The following is a 19036-nucleotide window of genomic DNA, read 5'->3' on the forward strand; positions in this document are numbered from 1 at the left end:
TGTGCACTTAATTACCATGAGACATCTTTCAAGTGTGTTTTGTTCACTTTGTTGGCAAGGAATGTAGTTTATTAACTTCATGGAAGACTTCAATCAATATGTTTTTTTCTAAACTTAATGTGTTTCTCTGAATAGTTTTATTCAGCAGAGTTATTGAAAACAAAGTCAATATATCTTCCTAAAGTTAACAAAGGGAATAAACAACTTGACAGTTATTGTTAGTGGTTTAGTATGAAAGGTGCTATGCAAATTCTAAAATTGTTACTACGGTCAGAAACTATGTTTTTACTCTTACCGTTTATGGAAAATTTAACTTACATATCTAAATTTTCATGCTTAATATCTGTTTCTATTCCACTGGCTCACTAACTACTGCTGTAGTTGAGTAAGAAAAGGGACTGAGGAGAGTAGCGATGGAGTAATGTCGATAACCAGCATCATTAGCTGTGAACACCACCTGGAAAAAGAAGAAACAAACACAAGACAAATAAGAATTGATCTCTAGTTATAAACCTACACCTAGATGAAAATATTGTGATTCTTTAATTTGACCTCCCACAAAACTTTGGAAATATCTTCTCATGTGGTGATGTGGCCAGTGATCTGTCCCACATATATAACTGTTTAAATATCCTTTGTTAAAAGCATACTTGCCACTTAAAGTATATTATTTATGTTTTTATCACACATTTATTATCCAAATAATAATTCTTATTATTAAATAGTAATTTCTTTGTTGGTATTGATAAATAACAATGATATTTTTTTTTCTTCTTGAACACTGTGAGTCTTTTTTTTTTTTTTTTTTAAATTAAGGTACAATTTCAAGTATTTTACTACTATCTTATTTTTGTTGTTCTTATGAAGTCCTAAATGTTGAGGAACAGAGTTAAACAGAGCTATCTTTACTCCAAAATGTGTAAGCAATACATTTCTTTAATGCTACTTGAGTATCTAGTAGATACAGAACTACTGCCTTTGGCTGTGACTCAATAATGACCTTCCATAGGAGTGTTATTTACAAGAACCCTTTTAGCATCTGTTCCATCAGCTCATGTTCCTTCAATTCCTCCCTATAGATTAGTAGATTATTTTGTGTTGAGAGAAGAAAGGTGGTAGTCAGGAATAGAGATGTGAACATTTTCTTGATGTTTAATCAATTCTCTTGAACGTTATGAATCTTGCATCTTATCTCTTGTTTAAGTTACAAAAAGCAAGATTGTCCAGTGTTAACCTTCATTGTCATCTAGAATAAGAATTGTCATCTCTTACCCATTTCAGGGAGGCCAAAGCAAAATTTAGCCCGCATGCTTGCCACTTTTTCTCAAGGAGATGAAGAATAGCAGCAGTTGCAAACTGTACAGCTGTATTGGTGCTCACTGATTTGTCACAGTCCAGCAAACAACTAATACAGGACTGCTGTTACTGAAAGTTCACATGAAGGATCTGATACTGTGAAGGGGAAGAACATAGTCCCCAGTGAGTTCTAAACCATGGAGCTGGCCTCAGTTGGTACCTGGTTTGGACCATCTAACCAGTCCCATGCAAATTAAAAAAAAAAATTGTTATATTTCATTCTGTTGTGAATTGAGGATCGAGGCATCCAGAAAACAATTCACACTTCCATTTATTTAGAAATCTAATTTGTAAACTTTGTATGCATCTAGAGAAATATTAGATATAAAACGCAGATAAATTCTTTTCCAAGGAAACTTAATAATCTACCTGTTCTCTCAAATCTAGTCTCAGAATGATAGGTAAGTATAGCCAGAAGGATGGAAAACTTTTTCATCAGTAATGCACCAAAGAGCTCATCAAGAGTTATGGGAAAGCTACTAGGTAGATTCCGTCATGAGTGCATTGTCACAATGCTCTGAGGCTGTAGATTTGAAGTGTTAATACTAAAATATTTTAAAGTGAAAAGTAAGTTCAATATGTGCTATTATTATTCAAATCCTACATATCTAATATATCCTTTGCAACCTATGTACAGAGGAAAATGAATACTCACATCAGCATGTTGATGGAAGGGGTTCAAGCCCAGTTTCTTCCAGTAAGAGGCTGTATCAAGCTCAATCTTGTATATCCCTGTTACAAATTGTTCTTTAGTTGTGAGCTCTCGGAGCTCTCCATTTTCATTGGTTTGTCTGTACAATGGGAGAAGAATGCACTTTTATATTTTGGTTAAAAGCCCTATAAAAATGTAGTTCTCAACAACTGAACTCAAGTGATGTTGCGTAGCTTAAGTAATGTGATGAATACTTCTATTGATCTGGAATGGCTTATGTCCATCTGTATTATGGATGCCTCACAGAGCTTATCTTGGCATTTACTACTCCCATGATCACCACAGCGGATGGCTGCCTGCCATGTCACTACTAGGCATGGTTTGGGGGTGAGCCAAATGTTGACATTATTGTTTGTGGGCTCTTGGCAGAGTCTTAGAGTTAATTAAATGAACTCACATGGAAAACTTCACCATTGCTGTAAGCAATGTGAAAGCTGTATGATGCGCTTAACTATGTAAGTAAATAGGGTCAACTCAACTTTTCCATAGCCTGCTATCTTTTTTAAATATGTTAAATTCTTTTATCAGTAGGAATATTTTTTACAGTCAGCTATTTGAAATCTACTATTTGAAGTGCCTGTACATCAGCCAACAGTGTAGCCTTATGGAATTCCTTGGTATCTGTATTAACTAGTTGGTTTTACATCCTCAAAAAATAGATGCTTTAGTTTGACTTAAAGATGTTTTCAATGCTAGCCAAGGTTATAGAACTGGCTTGAAACAACAGACCTTTGAACACAAACCAAAATCTGGGGCTCTAGAGACAATATTGAATGCTGTCTCTCGAACACATCTCTTGGTTGAAACTTATTTTTGTGGAATAAGTTACATAAAATTAGGTATTTCACCTAGGTTATTCACAAATAACTGCTGCTTGTATATGCTTCTAGTAGTCACAAACACTGTTTTGTGTTCTAGCTGCCAAATCCTTTTCTGAACATACTTTAAACTTACATGCAGAGAAAAATAAAGATTAGAATGTTATTTATATCTTTATCCAGTACACAACTTAAGATTTGTGCTTTAATATCACGTAGAACTATGAAGTCATTTGTATCTTCCAAGATACTGTCAGCAGGTTTTTTTTTTCTTTTTTGTTTTGTTTTGTTTTGTTTTGTTTTTGTTTTTTATTATTCCATTCAAATGTCTCTATTTTTCCTTTGTCATGGCTTGATTATTTTTAGATAACTGTTTCTCTAATAAGATTTCTCAGCTAAAACCAAACATATCTTTAATTAAGAAGAGCTATTTTAGAATCCCTTCCTAACCTTCCATTATTTATAAATAAATAAGACTGGAGAGGTTGATTTAGTATTATCACATCTTTCATATACCTCATCTTAAGGTTACTTTGTTCTTTGATTCAAACCCAAAGTATTTTTTAAGGCTATGATCAACATCCAGCTGTTCAGCCCAGTATGCCAGTATCTCTATAGAAAGTCCCTAAGCTCAAATTTCAAGGTATCTAACCTGAACATCCCCTTAATGGAAAATTACATACATTTCTAGTGACTGAATATTTATGAAGCTATCTTATTTGTGGAATGGGAGGCAAATTATTTAGGTAGGACAACATGAATACATCATTCTTGTTTGGCTTAGTTTGCTTGTGTAGCCTTCACTGTAGCTGTGTTTTTCAAAGACACATATGAGATCCCTGTTGCTTCTGCCAGTGCACTGCTTTACTACACCAAAGAGCCAGTTATGTATGGTTTTTCATGGACTTTCTACAAATGCATCTGAGTCTGGAATCATGCTAGAGAAATTCCTGCACTATGTCAGCTTTAACTCTCATGAGCCCTATCTCCCCATCTTACTTTTTTATTATTATTATTTATTATTATTATTATTATTTTCAAGATAGAATATACTGTATATCCTGGAAATAATGTCTTGGATGAGACTTTGCAAATATCTTGGTCAGAGAATTGTGGAAGAGGGATATTGCTTGTTGAATAGAGAAGGAATGCTAATTTTGGGTAGCCCCTAATAATTGTTTTCAATTTCATATTACATACTTCCATGAAAAAATGTTTTTGAGTTTATAAAATGTTAGTATATACTAAAAATTGATCAATTACACCCCCCCAAAAAACAAACAAACAACAACAAAAAAAAAAAACACAGAAAAAGTTATCTATATTTGAAATTATGCAATGATATTTTTTAAAAGACGTGGCAAGTTTATATATCTGAGAATCTTTTTTTTTTTTTTTTTTTTTTTTCTTGTTAGATATTAATGTTTGTGGGAAAAGTGGTAAGAAAGCTTTATATCAACACTTTCTCATTTTGGCTAATTCCTTTTACTCAAAAAAAAAAAAAAGAAAGAGGCTATCAATTATAAAGTAATATATGTTCTGAACAATTCCACATTTTCTCTTTAGAGCTAAAGTATTGTAGGAAATGGAAAACCTTTCTGAAAGAAGAAAAACAGTCAATAAAGGTGGAATTCTCAACCAGGGTCAGTTTCAAACAAACTAGAGTCTGCCTGACTCCTCTGGTAATAATGCAACTGTTCATTGGTGGTGTTAAAAAGAAAAAAAAAAAGGCCTTTTGTAATGAAATAACATTATAAAACTATTTTGCTAGTTGAAACTGTAGTACAGTTAAATGACAACCTGCAGCTAGTAAAATGCTGTTCATTCAGTAGTGTATCTTTTCTCTGACTAAAAAAGATGTTGTTCATTAGAGAACATGAAGTTTTTTCAACTCTGGCTTTCCCGTTATCTTTCTCTTCTCTCACACATTACTTTGGTATGACTTACTTTGAATTCAACAGTTCCCAAGATCCATCTGCAGCTGCTTTATATAATTTAACTGGAACATTTGGAGCTGGACTTCCTCGGACTGAATCCAGAATTTTTACAACAAGAGGATGCTTGGAATCAGAAGAGTCCTTCAGGTAGGAAGAGAGAATTTTTATGTTGTAAGAAAGGTAAGTCATTGGTCATAATAAAGCAGTAAGGGACCTTGTTCTTTAGCTTTACTGAATATACCATCTGCTCAACAAGATTACTGTGCACTGCAGAAATATATATGCAGAAGGTTTCAGGGGGCTAGAGACAATGGAACCAGGGAGGAAGATGTCAGGGGTTGTAGGGAGGACGGTAGTCATGTACACTTTAGAGACACTGCAGCTGTGTGTGAGAATGTCTTTTTGTTTTCCCTTTGGAGTCACTCATCTACACATCATTTCCAGCATAAATTTTTAACTAAGTTTTGTCCTGAGCAGCAAATAATTAAATTAACAGAAGTAGTAGAAATGTTTAAAAATCTTATAACTCTTCCTTCATATTTTGGGGTGGCAGTTTGAGCAAAGCCTTCTGAATTTGAGGGCTTTTGATGTACTTCTTGCCCTAAAGTTATATGAATTCTGCTGTAAACTGAGTCTTTCCTAGCACCATTTTAGATAAGATTTATTATCTCCTGACAACTATACATGGGAAGAAGAGAAAAACCTTTCTTCAAACATGGGATGGCTGTAGTTTTCTTCTGCACACATTCATTACAAATGGTGGTCATGCCTTGATGTTTTACATACTCAAACATAGAGTTGAATTAGGGCTTTGACTTTCCATTGCCTAATTCTTCAGATGAAAAGTGAGAAAATAGAGCTAAGCAGGGATGAGCTCAAAATAACAGTTGTTGATCTCCATTTAATCATTGCAAAATGGATTGTGACGTAGATGGTAAAATTTGCAAGTTCTCTCATCTATCCCCACTTACAGTCTATGATGTACCAAATATCCCATGGGCCAAAAACCCTGCCCTGTGTCAGAGAATTATATCAGCATATATACCATCCATATGCTCTGAATCTTCAGGCTCACTTTCTGGAATGCCATGCTCCTTGCTACCGTTTCTTTTGAGGTAATGGCAATGGGGTATGTAATGCCACCAGCTATTTTCCTGGCTTTTTCACCCTGTAAACTCAATAGAAGACCTTTATTTTTTCTTCTCTCTCTCTCTCTTTTTTTTTTTTTTTTTTTTTTTTTTTTCACAAGGATGATCAGATACTCACATTCCCAAAGATCAGAGATTGAGAGGAAGAATGAGTAGGAGGAGAGAGAGACTCTAGGAGAGTCCATTCTAAGAGATTTACAGACTGAAGAAGTCTGGATCTCTAGCTTGCTCTGTTGGAGTAAATGAGTCCTCTATAAGTGGAGAGAGGAGAAATGGGATCCTGGCTTTGGCTCTGTTCATTGCTTGCATTAATGAATTCATGCATGGGAGCAGTAAGAGAGAGGACTAGAAAAAACATCACTCCAGCATGGATCTACTCAGCCAATGCAGCTAAAACCAACGTGGGAGGAAGTGCTGGGGACCATAAGGAATACTAGGACTGCAGGACCTTGCCAGAACTGCCTTGAAACTCCTCATGACCTTGTTCATTGTGTTATAAGGACTAAAGCTGCTTTTTGTCCAAGGCTTTTGTGTAGTGACTACGGCATTTTTTCTCTAGCACCCTTTTTCATGTAGCTGGTGAGTCTGATAGCAAGTGCTGCTTCTCTAACCAGAAAGCTCTCTGTTATCACTACAGAAGGAGAAAGAAGGACCAGAAAAAGAACAGGAGAGAACTACAGTCAATACATACCACAAAATCAAAATAATTGTAATAAAATGTAATATTATATTTTTCACTTACACAAATTGTATTAAAGGAAAAAAAAAAAAAAAAGGGCTGGGACTACATCAATATGAAGGGCTTCAATCCTAAGACACTTACCTGTGGTGCAGCTTCAGAGAAAAATGCCAGGCCAGCTAAGAAAATAAGAAATACAGAGTGAAAAGCCATTTTGCTTATCACTAGGAAGTCTCAGTGTCAGCAAGTATAAACTGACAAGGTCTGTGATTTTTATATCAAGGCCTCTAAACTGAAGCTACTTATCAAAAAAACAACATATGACTTTCAACATGCTGCTGATTCTTACTATTTACTTAGTAAATAATGAGAAAATAAGTAACCCATACAAACATGAACCTTGTCTGTGAAAATAAGTATTCTATCACTGCTTTCACTGCTTGTGGGAATGATACCCACAAGAGGATAGTTACCTACCTTCAGTAATCTGTTTTATTGGAAAAAAAATGTCTATTCTGTTTTTCTTTATATATATATATATATATATTTTTTTTTTGTTGAGTAATAGTGCCGTATACTTGTCGTATACTTAAGAGAAATAGAGATTCCTTATCAACTTGACAATTTCAGTTTCTATGAGAATCTCTCTGTGGTTATAGTGGAGCATAATTGACTCATCCATGTTTATCTGTTAAGGGATTTCTCTCTGTGGTAAGTGTATAATGTGTGAACTATCTAGTTTTCTTATGTATTCCCCGGAGGGAAAATACTATCTTTGGCTTCCAGCATGTTAATTAGGTACCTACATACCCATTTCTGAAAGTACAGCTAAATAGCTTTTTAAATCCTGTCACTTTAGTTGTTCCTTAGATTCAGTACAATTTCAGGACTTCATCTGTACAGCTGCAAGTCAGCCCCCACCAGAAGTCTCTGTTTCATTTTAGGAAAATATTATTTCCTGAAATGAAACTCTTTCTGATCTTTGGCTAGGCACATGCAAATACACTCTTACTATATTTACCCTGTCCTCAGGTGGATGACTACATGTAGAGTAGGGATGTTAACCTCTTCTTTCTTTTCCTTTTGTTTTTCTTTTTTTTTTTTTTCATTTTTATTTTTTAAATTATTATTATTTTTATTTTTGATGACAACACCACAACTTTAGGAACATATTTACATTCTAATTAAATGGCTAGGCATAGCCTGCTGCAAATCAAACCTACTGATTTTCAAGCTTTAGGAATAGCAGGTTCCCATGAAATAGCATGCATGCTTCAACATGGGTGCTATTTTGAAACCATCTGCACTGTTTACTAGAATTGTGTAACTTTGTTGGAGTCCAGAAATCATTGGGAAAATTAACTAAATAGCTTGTAAATTCTCTTGGTATGCAGTCATCCCAGTAGGCTCTCAGTGGAGAGATCAACTCCAAGGTCAGTGCAGATGAGTACTGACAGTTTCTGAATGGCATGAGTTCAGTAATGGCCTCTGTCATTTCCATAATCCCATTAAACAATAATTCCTCTGCTTCAGGATATTTTTAAATACAATAGGCCATAAGTCGACAGAAATCATTGTTAAAGCCGTCACACTCATGTGTCCATTTATCAACAATGTTATTTGAATCACAATTACTCTACAATTTGCCTTGTTCTGTTTCTAAAATTTTGAAGAGCATATTAAGGTTATGCTTCTATTTTAGGACTTTTTTTTTTTTTATGGGTATTGGCTAGAGATTTGACTTATTAGAGATTTAATTGGAATGCACCTGAATATGGTAGCCAACTGGGTTAAAGATCAGAGTTGTTAAAAATGGTGGTAATTGAAATTACTTCAGAACTTCCTAGATTCAGTGAGTAGCAATTCTTCCTCTTGAAATCAACAAAGTATGCCTTAAAGTTTCAAGTAAAGCTACATAGATTTTATCCAGCTCTCTACATTTACATATTTTATTAATCTTTCTACATTGTTTGTTGCTAGATATTCAGAATTTCTCCTATTTACCCTGTGACCTAGTTGATTGTGGGACTGTCTCTTCTGTGTGTAAGCTATGAATAGCATAGATGACATTATTATTTTGAGTATGTTTGGTCGGATTTTTTTTTTTCCTGAGGTAGCAGAACTCTAACTTTCCTATTTCAAGCCAGTTCATATGGTGAGATTTTGTTTAAAGTACTGGAGGAAGATAACAGAACCAAAACAAGTGTTAATTTACTTCCATATGCCACACACAGCTTCCAGATGCCCTTTGCATTTGAACACAAATTATGGCACTTTATAACACAATAAAACTTCACCAATAGAGCAGAAATTGTTTTAAAGAAGTAACTTTTTATTGACTTGTTTGAATTTTTGCCAGGTTACAAAATGAAAAATAAACAAACACAAAAACTAATATAGCACAAAGATATGCATTAGCAATAGAAAAACCCTTCCTCCTAAAAGCCTACAATAGTCCTAGCAGAGGAAGGTGTTTGTGTAATGACAGTACTTGTTTATTCCTGGGGATCACTGACAACAGCAGTGGTTGAATAAGAGAAAGGACTGAGGAGAGCGGCAATGGTATAATGGCGGTGACCAGAATCATTAGCAGTGAACACCACCTGGAAAAGAGAAAACTTGTAACCATGATGAACAGCACACATTTGAAACTGCCTTAGCTTTTAAAATTAGGAAGCATGCTCTAGTTCCTGTGTAGACTACTTTGCTAGTTCTGTTCAGTCAATGGTCAGACACCTTTGCAAAGGGTAATGCTCCCCATTAATTTGTTACACATGCTGAAGATGGAGAAATTAGTGTGATTTGGACCAGTGTCCACAAAAGCCTCACCTGTAGTGAAGTGCGGTGAAGACACTGAACACCTGAGTCAGGCATGCCTATTTCTAGTCTGTGATGTGGGGTGGGAGGATGAGAGGGAGGTATCTCAAACAACCAGTAAGAAAGATCTGTGTGAGGTGTCCAAGCTCCAAGCAAGGCAGGCAGTTGGAGTCCAAAGCCACTTTCTGTACTTCAGTGCCTCAGTACTGTTTTTAACACAGCTCATGATGAGTCAGATCTTAATGGAAGAGCTGAGTTACTAGACTTGCAAGAAAAGGAAAAGACCTTTGTTCTAAAAGAATTCACATTTGCTGCTCTCCAAATCAGTTCTTGGAAGGTGAGACATGCAGCTCCCAGGAAAAGTGCCTTCAATTGAGTCCCTTTCTTTGGCTCTCTTTAGTCTAATGCTTGAACTATTTTCTGAACTGTCAAGACTAGAGAGATCCCCCCCTCCACCCTAATCCTGCCAAAGTCTAAGCTGCCAACACATGAGAACTGTAGGCTAGAATTACCTTGTACACAGACGGTGACTGAACTTTGCCCACTTCTTAGGGTAATGGGGTGACTTGTAGACCATTACATCAAAGGAAGGCATCCTAACAGCCTAGCTGGAACAGGATCAACTATGTGCTTTTAAGCACCTTTTGAGGTGAAATTCTTAGGTCCCAGCAATTTTCAGACATCCAAATGGTTAGGGAACATTTATGAGGATTGTCTATTTGACCTAAATCATTCAAGTTGCACCTCAGGCTTTTATGGATCAGGGCCTTAGTCATTTGTTTTAGTCTTCCACAGGTCTCCATAAATTAACAATTTAAAATGTTCTACAAAATAATTCCATAGCCATTCCAGACCACTGAACAGAATGTTTAGAGAAACTTAAATTAAATGGCAGAGTAAGCCTCAAGAATGTAAACAAAATTTTTGGAATTACTAAGTAAATGTCATAGAAAAGAACACACTATAAATCATTGTTGGGCTGAAAGCAAAGGGAAGCATATGACACGATTAAACCCCAAGTATGGAATTTGGGTATCAATGAAATAGCCAACTTTTATTTTCTCACTATGATTGTTTCTTTATCTTTTTTATGCCTCTTTTTTTTTTTTTTCCATTTTTTCCTTTTTTTTTTTTTTTCTATTGCATGTATCATTATGCATGTATTTACTGAGCATCATGAAAAAATGCATACCAAAAAGAACAATTTTTTTGCTGTAATTAGCAATCATACAAGAATTCAGGTGACTGGTATGAGGGAAATCTCCCTGATTAATGAAAAGCTAATTTTTTATAAAATGAAGGCTTCCAAATCTGTATATTTATGATGAAATGAGATATATGCAACAATTGAAGAAGACTATGTTATTTTTGTGTGTTGTTGTTTTGGTTTATTTTGGTTTGTTTGTTTGGTTTTAAAACACTGAGTCCATTCAAATAACATAACTCTTTTTGGACAAAGGTCTCTACTAAACTAAATGGGCACAGCTCCTCTTTGAAGAGCTGTGTCAATTTGTACTTGCAGGGAATTTGGCTACTTCCTCTGGCTTAGCTGACTGTTTACTGTCTTTATTTGCACAATGTTAGGTGGCAGTGAACCATTTTATTGCTTTTTCAGTATCAAAACACTGTATTTGTTCTGTCCAGCTGATGCTGCTGCATGATATATAGGTTATTAGGTATACTTGCAAATACTTACATCAGCATATTCATGGAATGGGGAAAGGCCAAGTCCTTTCCAGTAAGAGCTGGTGTCAAACTCAACCCTGTACGTTCCTTCTACAAACTGTTCTTCTGTTGTGAGCTCATGGATCTCACCGTACTCTGTGGTTTTCCTGTAATGACAAAATATCTACATAAATATTTTATACTGTCATTTAAATGAGATGGTGGCATGAATCCAAAAAATGGAAACAGTCAATGTGGAGTGTTAAATAGCACAGGTGCTGGATAGCCAAATTCAACACTGAATGATTTCTAGTAATCTGAAATAATTCCCTCCTGTGTAGTATATGCTTTGATATTGCAGAACCTGTCCCTGCTAACAGCTTATCCACGTACATCACAAATTAAAGCTGACTTGCTTTCTTTGGTCATTTTTGTTGCTATGGCAGGGATTATAGTTAAGACCCCTGTTTTAATATCATGTTAAACTTGTACTAAGTGCCCTCTGGAACCAAATGTTAGTTGCTTTGGAAAAGGATTGTCATGATGAAAGGCAAGATGCCAATTCTCAAATTATAATTAGAGAAAAGAGATTTTAGTGGCAAATTGTTTTATTCAGTAGTTATTAGCACTGAGACTATAGATTTTACATCTAAACACTGATGTGTTTTTATGTGACCCTGAATGGTAGTGTCTTGGAACAGCAATTTAGTGTCATGAGATTTTATTAATTCAAATTACCATGTCTTGGTCAAAGAGTAGGGTCCTCTTCCACTGGGTGCCATGTAAATGAGCAATAGGAATTGGCAGCTCAGAGAGATTATATATTCAGCATGTAACAAAATGCTGGGTGAATGGAATCCAAAAGCAAGGAGGAAATCTAGCTGGCATTGCACCATATTAGTTTGAAAAAGACCAAACTTTGTTTGACAGATGTTTAAATATTTACATATTTGTCTTCTAACTCCTTTGTATGCCCTTTCCCTCACTGATTTATTTTTATTTCAATCTCTTTATATGATTTTATTTTTTTCTACCGAAAATATCTATATAGCATTTCATAACCACTTGATGTATTTGAAGGAAAAATAAAGAAAACTTTGATTTGAAGAGCTAGTAGGACTTGCCCAGCCTATGACAAGGAATAGCTTGAAAATAGAAACACATAAGGAGGAATAGAGGGAAGAGAGAATGAAATGAGCTACTGCTTCTTATCAGAGAAAGAATCAGTTGTGCTATTACAGCTTTTCTTTCCCAGCCTCCTCCTCCATCTTGCTTATCTTCCTTGGTTACTTGACAAGTAAATGACAGAAGTCTGAATGACGATCTTGTCCTTAAATTAAGAATTTACAAAATCAAAAATGCCGTGGTACTGTTCAGGTTTTCTTAAATTTCAGCTATAGCAATTTGAAGACTGAAAAAGTCTCACAGGTATAGTACAGGTGAAATCAGCTATACCCGGGTATTCTTTCCATACCTGTAGAGAATCCAAGACATGACTGAAACATGTCTCATAGGCAGTCTTTGTAGAAGCGTTAGTATTTCCTTGCTTAAGCTATCTTGCCTTTAGAAAAGGCAAGAGACAAAAGGCTGAAGATCTCATTGGCAAGTGCTCATGTGTCCTTGAAACTGTGAAGCAATTGTTGAGACCCTGAAGAACTGTTCAGGCTGCAGGCTGCAGGTTGGCAATTGACATGTATCTGCTTAGAAGCTAGATGGTTTTGACACAAACTGTTTAAAGGGAAAAAATTATTCGTGACTCAAAATCTTTGTTCATATGAAGAAATTTTAGTTTAAGAAAGACGTGGATGCAGCTTGAATGGTCCTTTCTGTAATTAGCTGATCCAGAGTTGCAGATGTTAACCATCCGGAACAACTGGGAAACAGGAAACAAGGGTTCACTTGAAACCTTCTGTTCACCACCAAGAGTTAATGGCACTTTCTCTTATTTTAGCTATCAAGTGATAGCCATTCAGTGTCAGTGGTTTGCTCATAAGCAAACCGTTAAGTACCACTGTTGTGTGGCATCCTACAGGACAGTGTGTGATTCATATTCTGGGAGGGAGTAGCACAAGGCAGAGCATTTCCTGCATTTAGCCCTGGTAGCAAAATGGTACAAGTGATTCTTTCTGAGCAACATTTGTATTTCTGTATGAGCACTTGTATTTCTATCAGATGTGCTATGACATCTTTTTTTTTCTTTTCTTTTCTTTGATGATGATTCACATACAAGGTCACAATGTTTAGTGAATGCAACTCTCGAACTATAACGCCTAGATTTTCAAAAACATGTGAGCAGTGAGAAGGTCAAAGCTTGTCATGGGAAGAGCTCATAGAGAACCCATATCACATGCTTCCTAGCCCTAGGGCCTTCCTCAGAGTGCATCTCAGCTGTAGTAAAGCTTTTCTTGCATATTTTTGGCCAAGTTTATTTTGAAATAAGCCTCTTAATAAAATCAGCTGTTGTTATGCTAACTTATTCTCTGCCTTTTAAAAGAGAATCATTATTATTTGAAATATTTATTAATATTTTAAATTCTATAGTTACAAAGTTTGCTAAGTTCCCTAAAATGTGTTAGCAAGGCTAAACAACAACTACCAACTAACTAAACTAAAACAGCCAAATAAAACAAAACAAAAAAAAAGCCTTTATAGACATCTATGCAAAATGACTCTTTTACAGTACCTAGCAAATGCATACAGACCTTCAAAATATTAACATGCTGGGTGTAGTTACAGATTGTGTTCCTTGATTGCATTCAAATTTTCAACAGATTTATCACAGATAAACTCTAGTTTTCCCAAAGGAAGAAAATTGCAATCATATGTGAAAAACTATTTCAAACTAGTGCCCTCAGCCTAAGTCGCTGTTGTCACTGAAAGCAGCTTTGGTTAAGATGCAAGCCAAGGGAAAGGTCATAATCTTTACCTGCAGTAAAAATGGTGGTTTAATGTTATTTTATTGCCTTCCCGCAGCAAAATACTTCTGTGCCTAAGGCTATTTTCCTCATTTATTTATTTAAGTAATTTAAATAGATTATTTTCTCAGACTTTCTCTGTAATATAAAGTGCCAAAAGAACTTGGCCGAGAAGAGCCACAGGATTTGTTTCCTTGGACATGTTAAGAGCAGTGTCATAAACTGAACAAGAAAACACTAGTATTCTCAAAAGGTGACAACATTAAACACTGATGTTATATTTATCTTATTCCAGTGTAAATTATACTTTACACATACAAGACCAATTGGTGAAACATTCAAAATAACCTGTATCTCCTGATCACGGCACAAATACTTGTTAGGAGCAAAACATTACCATTGTCCCCACCTCTCTTGAAAGCAACCTGTCAATTTTTAAAGAGGTACTCTGTTGCTTAAAGTATATAAATCCACTCCAAGAGTCATTTGTTCCTAGATTAACACTCACCCTTTGGGGGTGGAGGTGTCTGGTTTTATCTCCTCCTTATTAGGTGGTTGGTTATCTTTCAATGAGGAAAGGTTTTGTCTTCTTGATTGTTTTGAGTTTTATAGAAAGAAACTGTTCAGATAGAGAAAGGTATGTCTCTGCTTGTAGTGTTCTCTGTTTCTCTTTACAGCTTTTATATAAATCATGTTATAAAAGTTCTAGTAAAAGACCACTGGATGCTCTAGTTGTTCCTGTCCACACCTATGCTTGTTGTCCTGTACTTGAATATCATCCTGCTGATAGAGATTTCTCTTAGTTAAAAATCTGAATCAGTCAATTGTTACAATGAAACTTAAATGCATGAATACCTCACTTATTTAAATTTTAGAAAACTGTATCCCTCTGTTCCACATATTTTTCCTGCAGGCTGAAGATAGTAGTATTTGCATGCCTCTCAGTAATGTTCTGAGGATGCTTTGTAACTATAAACCTGTCATAATAGCAAAAGCCATGCAAATCTATAGATATGACAACAAACATGCTGTGGCCATGCTGTGTTTTGTTAAAATGGGACTCTTGAAAACCTTCAGGTTAAGCAGTTTCATCCAACGAGCAAGTTTATTGCACAGAAGAGAACTAATACACTTGTTATTCGTATGTGTAGAGATGGAGCTTACAGAAAGGATTTTGTATGTGACTGTTGAAAATAACGATCTAAATATATATATATATTTGGAGAACGGAAAGGTAATATTGGAGATAGGAGAAAATAATAAGTATTGAATAAACTTTTTTTTTTTTCCAATTAGTATGTATTTAAATTTCAGTAACAAGTATGCTCCACTTGAATCGGATGTATTCTAGACCAAAAATCATGTGCTGTTATAGTGTGGTTTTAGTGTGTATAATTCTGGTTATAGTGTGACATGTGAAAGACAACTTAAAGTTGTTTTGATCAGAGCTCCATTCCCTTTATTTCTCATTTGTTTTCCCAAGGCACCTTGAAAATGTCTCAGTAAGACCACATAACTTACCCAGTGGCAAAGTCCTGCCAGCTTCCATCTGCACCCTTTTTAAAGACTTTAACAGCTACGTTAGCTGCAGGACTTCCTCTGACTGCATCCAGCACTTTCACCATGAGAGGGCATTTGGAATCAACAGAGCCATGGGAGACCTTGGGGAAAGCAGGAGAAGTTATATAGGAGCTGTTCACTAGGCCTGCAAAAGCTTTCTTTCAAAGAGAAGATAGATTGTTCTTGCAGAATTAATGTTGGCTTAAAAGCAAGTTCTTTGCAAAATGGCATTTCAAAGCTAGTTCACTAACATTTATGGCTTACAGCAGAATCTTTGATCTTTATACATATCACTTTATTTTACATACATACATATACACAGTTTGACAAATATTTACAGTTGCATGTGTCCCTGGGAAGATATCGTAAAATACACCTTTTTAGTGAGATCACAGATAAGAAAATAGTAAATTATTTTAATAGGGAATGTTAGGCAACCAAGAAATAAATGCCTACATCATCACTAGGGGTGGAAGAATATATATATACATTTTTTTTTTCATTTTAGTTCTTTAGAGAAGCACTTGTTTGGTGAAAAAAGTAAAGCTATCTCTATATTGAAGATATGGGATGTGAGTCAGAAACTGACATAAACAGAGAAAAATAAAGGGTCACATGTCCTATATCCTACACCCTTTCATAGTGTCCTAAAATAGATGGGTAAATGATGAAAGAAAAGTTTAAAGAATTCTGAAGAAGATACCTAAAAAATGGTATTAAAATAACACTTCAATGAAGTCTAATTGTTGCAGAATTTCATGGCTGAGGAAGATGCTAGTCATCTAGAAAATATAGATGATTCTTGTAATGATTGAGTTTGAATAAAAAAGACTCACCAGTGGTGCAGCTTCAGCGAGAAATACCAGTCCAGCTAAGAAAACAAAAAGAGCAGAGTGAAAGGCCATTCTGCTTGCTGTTAGTGAGTCCTGGTGCCAACAGCTAGGAGCTGATGAGATTTGGGATTTTATACCCAATCCTACAACAAAACAGGCTGCTTATTGGGTGCCCATATGACTCCAAATCTGCTGATTCTGATTATTTGCTTAGTACACAGTCCAATCCTAGAGTCAGTCCATGAATAGCGCAGCCATTGCAGTCAATGGAAAGACTGCGGGATCACTAGAGTAAAGAGAATAAGTAACGGACACAAACATGACCCTTGCCTGGGGAGATTAGACTCGTAGAAAGCCCTCCACAGAATAATGTAAACAACCTTTCTTTGCACAGAATTCCAACTAGTTCTAGGAGATCTACATTCCCTTGGCCTCAGGTTGTGCATGATAATGCCCCACTGTTTTCTCTACATGTGCTCCATGTTTCTTCTCAATGGATTTAATGCTCTCTGAAGACTAGTTCCCAAATATAGAGGTGGACTCCATATAAGTAATGGAGTTTGTTCGTTTTCTGTCTGAGACAGCACTAATGGTCCATGCTTGGAGACAGATTCCCATGTCTGCATCTGCTTTTTTAATAAGAGCAATGTTTATTTTTGAAACCTAATTTAGATAGGATCTGACAACATGCTGACTCTCACCAGAAGTTCCCAAGACTAGGATTCATCATGCCTAACTTTCAGCTAGACACTAAGTCTTCCTCTTAGTCACTGGAAAGAGACCTAGTACAATCTGTCCCCTTGGGAAGGCAGAGGTCTAAGAGAAGAGAAATGAGTCCTCTCTTGTTCCATGGACACGAGCAGAAGCCAAACCAACAGACTGGTAGCTTAAGTTAAGATCTGGCTAACAAACAGTCTAGTTGTCAAACTCTTATCATCCTGGTAGAGTTATTGTTATGCTCTGAAAAGTGCATTTACATATAAGTAGTTTCAGGGGTGAATCCAGCCCTAAGCTAAGTTAGAAGGGAGAAGATGTAACTTGGAGGAGTGGCACGGTATAGCTGGGTTTCTCCAGCTGCATCACATAAAAATTGTACTGCACCCTGTGCTAGTTGAAAGAAACAATCCTTTGGCATTTCTGACTTTCCATGTCCTGAACAACCCTGACTTTATACTTCAGTTCTTTGGAGGTGATGTACTTAGTTGTTACTGATTTCATAGTATTCTAAAAAATGCAATTTTGCTTCTTAAATTGGGTGGGATTATGGTGAAGTTCTTAGAGGTTATAGACAGTATTCTCCAGAAGCTTTTATGCCTTCAGATTGCTTTATGTACTCTGTTCTCTTTTGGCAAAGTTGTGGGTTGGAAAAAATCTATATTACAGTAATCTCCTGAACTGGGATCACAGTGCCCTTTGAACTTACAGCAAAGCAGGCTAATATGTAAGTAGCATTCTATGCTCATTTTGTATGCACGTAAAAGTGAATGTGAGGTGCCCAGCAGTAACAACTCGTGCTGCAGTCTGGTGCTTGTGGGTTCTATTCAGATCTTGGAGAGGTAAACGCTGCTCTTAGTTCAGTGCATCAATGCTTTACTTCCTTATTCTGCTCACATTGTTTATAAATATTTCTCTGAAGTAGTAAGGCTTCGTATGCCAGGAAGAGAATTTATCTGCATTTTAGTGCAAGTAGACTGTCCTCTCATTTTCTGTCAGCTGGTCTGCAAGGAAATTATGCTAAGGAGCTAATGACTCTGTCTGCACCTGGAACTGCCCTCATATGGGAGAAAGACTTCCAAAAAAAAAGGGAAACCTGGGGAAAAAACCTTTTCCTTAGGTTTTCTGTGAGATGAGGGTTTCTGAAAAAATCAGGTCTAGAGTGACAGTATATTTCATCTGTCTGTATTACTGTTTTACTTTCCTCTTTTATAACATTGATCTTTTGTTAGCTGGCTTCTGAAGTGAATAACAAGCATGGAAAATTCTACCCCCAAACCTGTTTTTTTTTTTTTTTTTTTTTTTTTTCTCCTCCTTCCCTTACCGTTTTTTTGTACTCTCCCTCTCCCAAACAAAATCTAAATAGGGATTCTTTGACTATTAGCAGGGTAACCATTTTGGAAAGAAAATAGACTCTGTGTTTTTGTGAATCTTCATTGCCACATTTTGCAGTAACTAGATTATTGCTGTAAACGATAAAATATGAGTGGACTCGGTGAGAAGATAAAAGTCTTCAGTATTTCTCCAACCTAGGAGGCCATAGAACATCTAGAATTTGTACTGAATTCTATTGAAATCCCATGCAAACTTAATGTAGAATTACTATAGCCTAGTGAAACCAATGACAGTTAGACTATTCTCCTTCCATTGTCAGTCTCAACTCACTAATACAAATATTGCCAGTGAAATGGTTTTGCTAAAATACATAGGAGGGTCCAGCAATTTGGAATAGCTGGCTGAGGAGCACAAGGAGTGGAGTATTAGCTGAAAGAAAAAGGCATCTACTTGGAGCCAGAAGAAATGGTGATACTAAAGAGAAGGTAGAGGCTCCTATTTAGATGGTTTTAAATAGAGAAGGATACAGTGGTTCTAGAAGGGCATG

The 19036-nt window shown here is 35.9% G+C and overlaps 2 protein-coding genes across 2 annotated transcripts; both read right to left on the bottom strand.

Annotated features, from left to right (window-relative positions):
- Positions 1-349: 349 nt before the first annotated feature.
- On the bottom strand, positions 350-6863 carry TTR (transthyretin; the record flags this gene model as incomplete). Its single annotated transcript, XM_084281285.1, has 4 exons — positions 350-457; positions 2012-2147; positions 4834-4964; positions 6795-6863. 4 exons carry the CDS (start codon positions 6861-6863, stop codon positions 350-352), a joined length of 444 nt encoding a protein of 147 aa, XP_084137411.1.
- Positions 6864-9145: 2282 nt separating this feature from the next.
- LOC311206215 (transthyretin) lies at positions 9146-16512 on the bottom strand (the record flags this gene model as incomplete). The annotated part of the gene is made up of 4 exons (XM_084281462.1): positions 9146-9253; positions 11164-11299; positions 15569-15708; positions 16444-16512. 4 exons carry the CDS (start codon positions 16510-16512, stop codon positions 9146-9148), a joined length of 453 nt encoding a protein of 150 aa, XP_084137588.1.
- Between the last annotated feature and the right edge of the window lie 2524 nt (positions 16513-19036).

This window comes from Netta rufina (assembly GCF_964035555.1).
Source record: "Netta rufina genome assembly, chromosome: 2".
Lineage (NCBI taxonomy): Eukaryota > Metazoa > Chordata > Aves > Anseriformes > Anatidae > Netta > Netta rufina.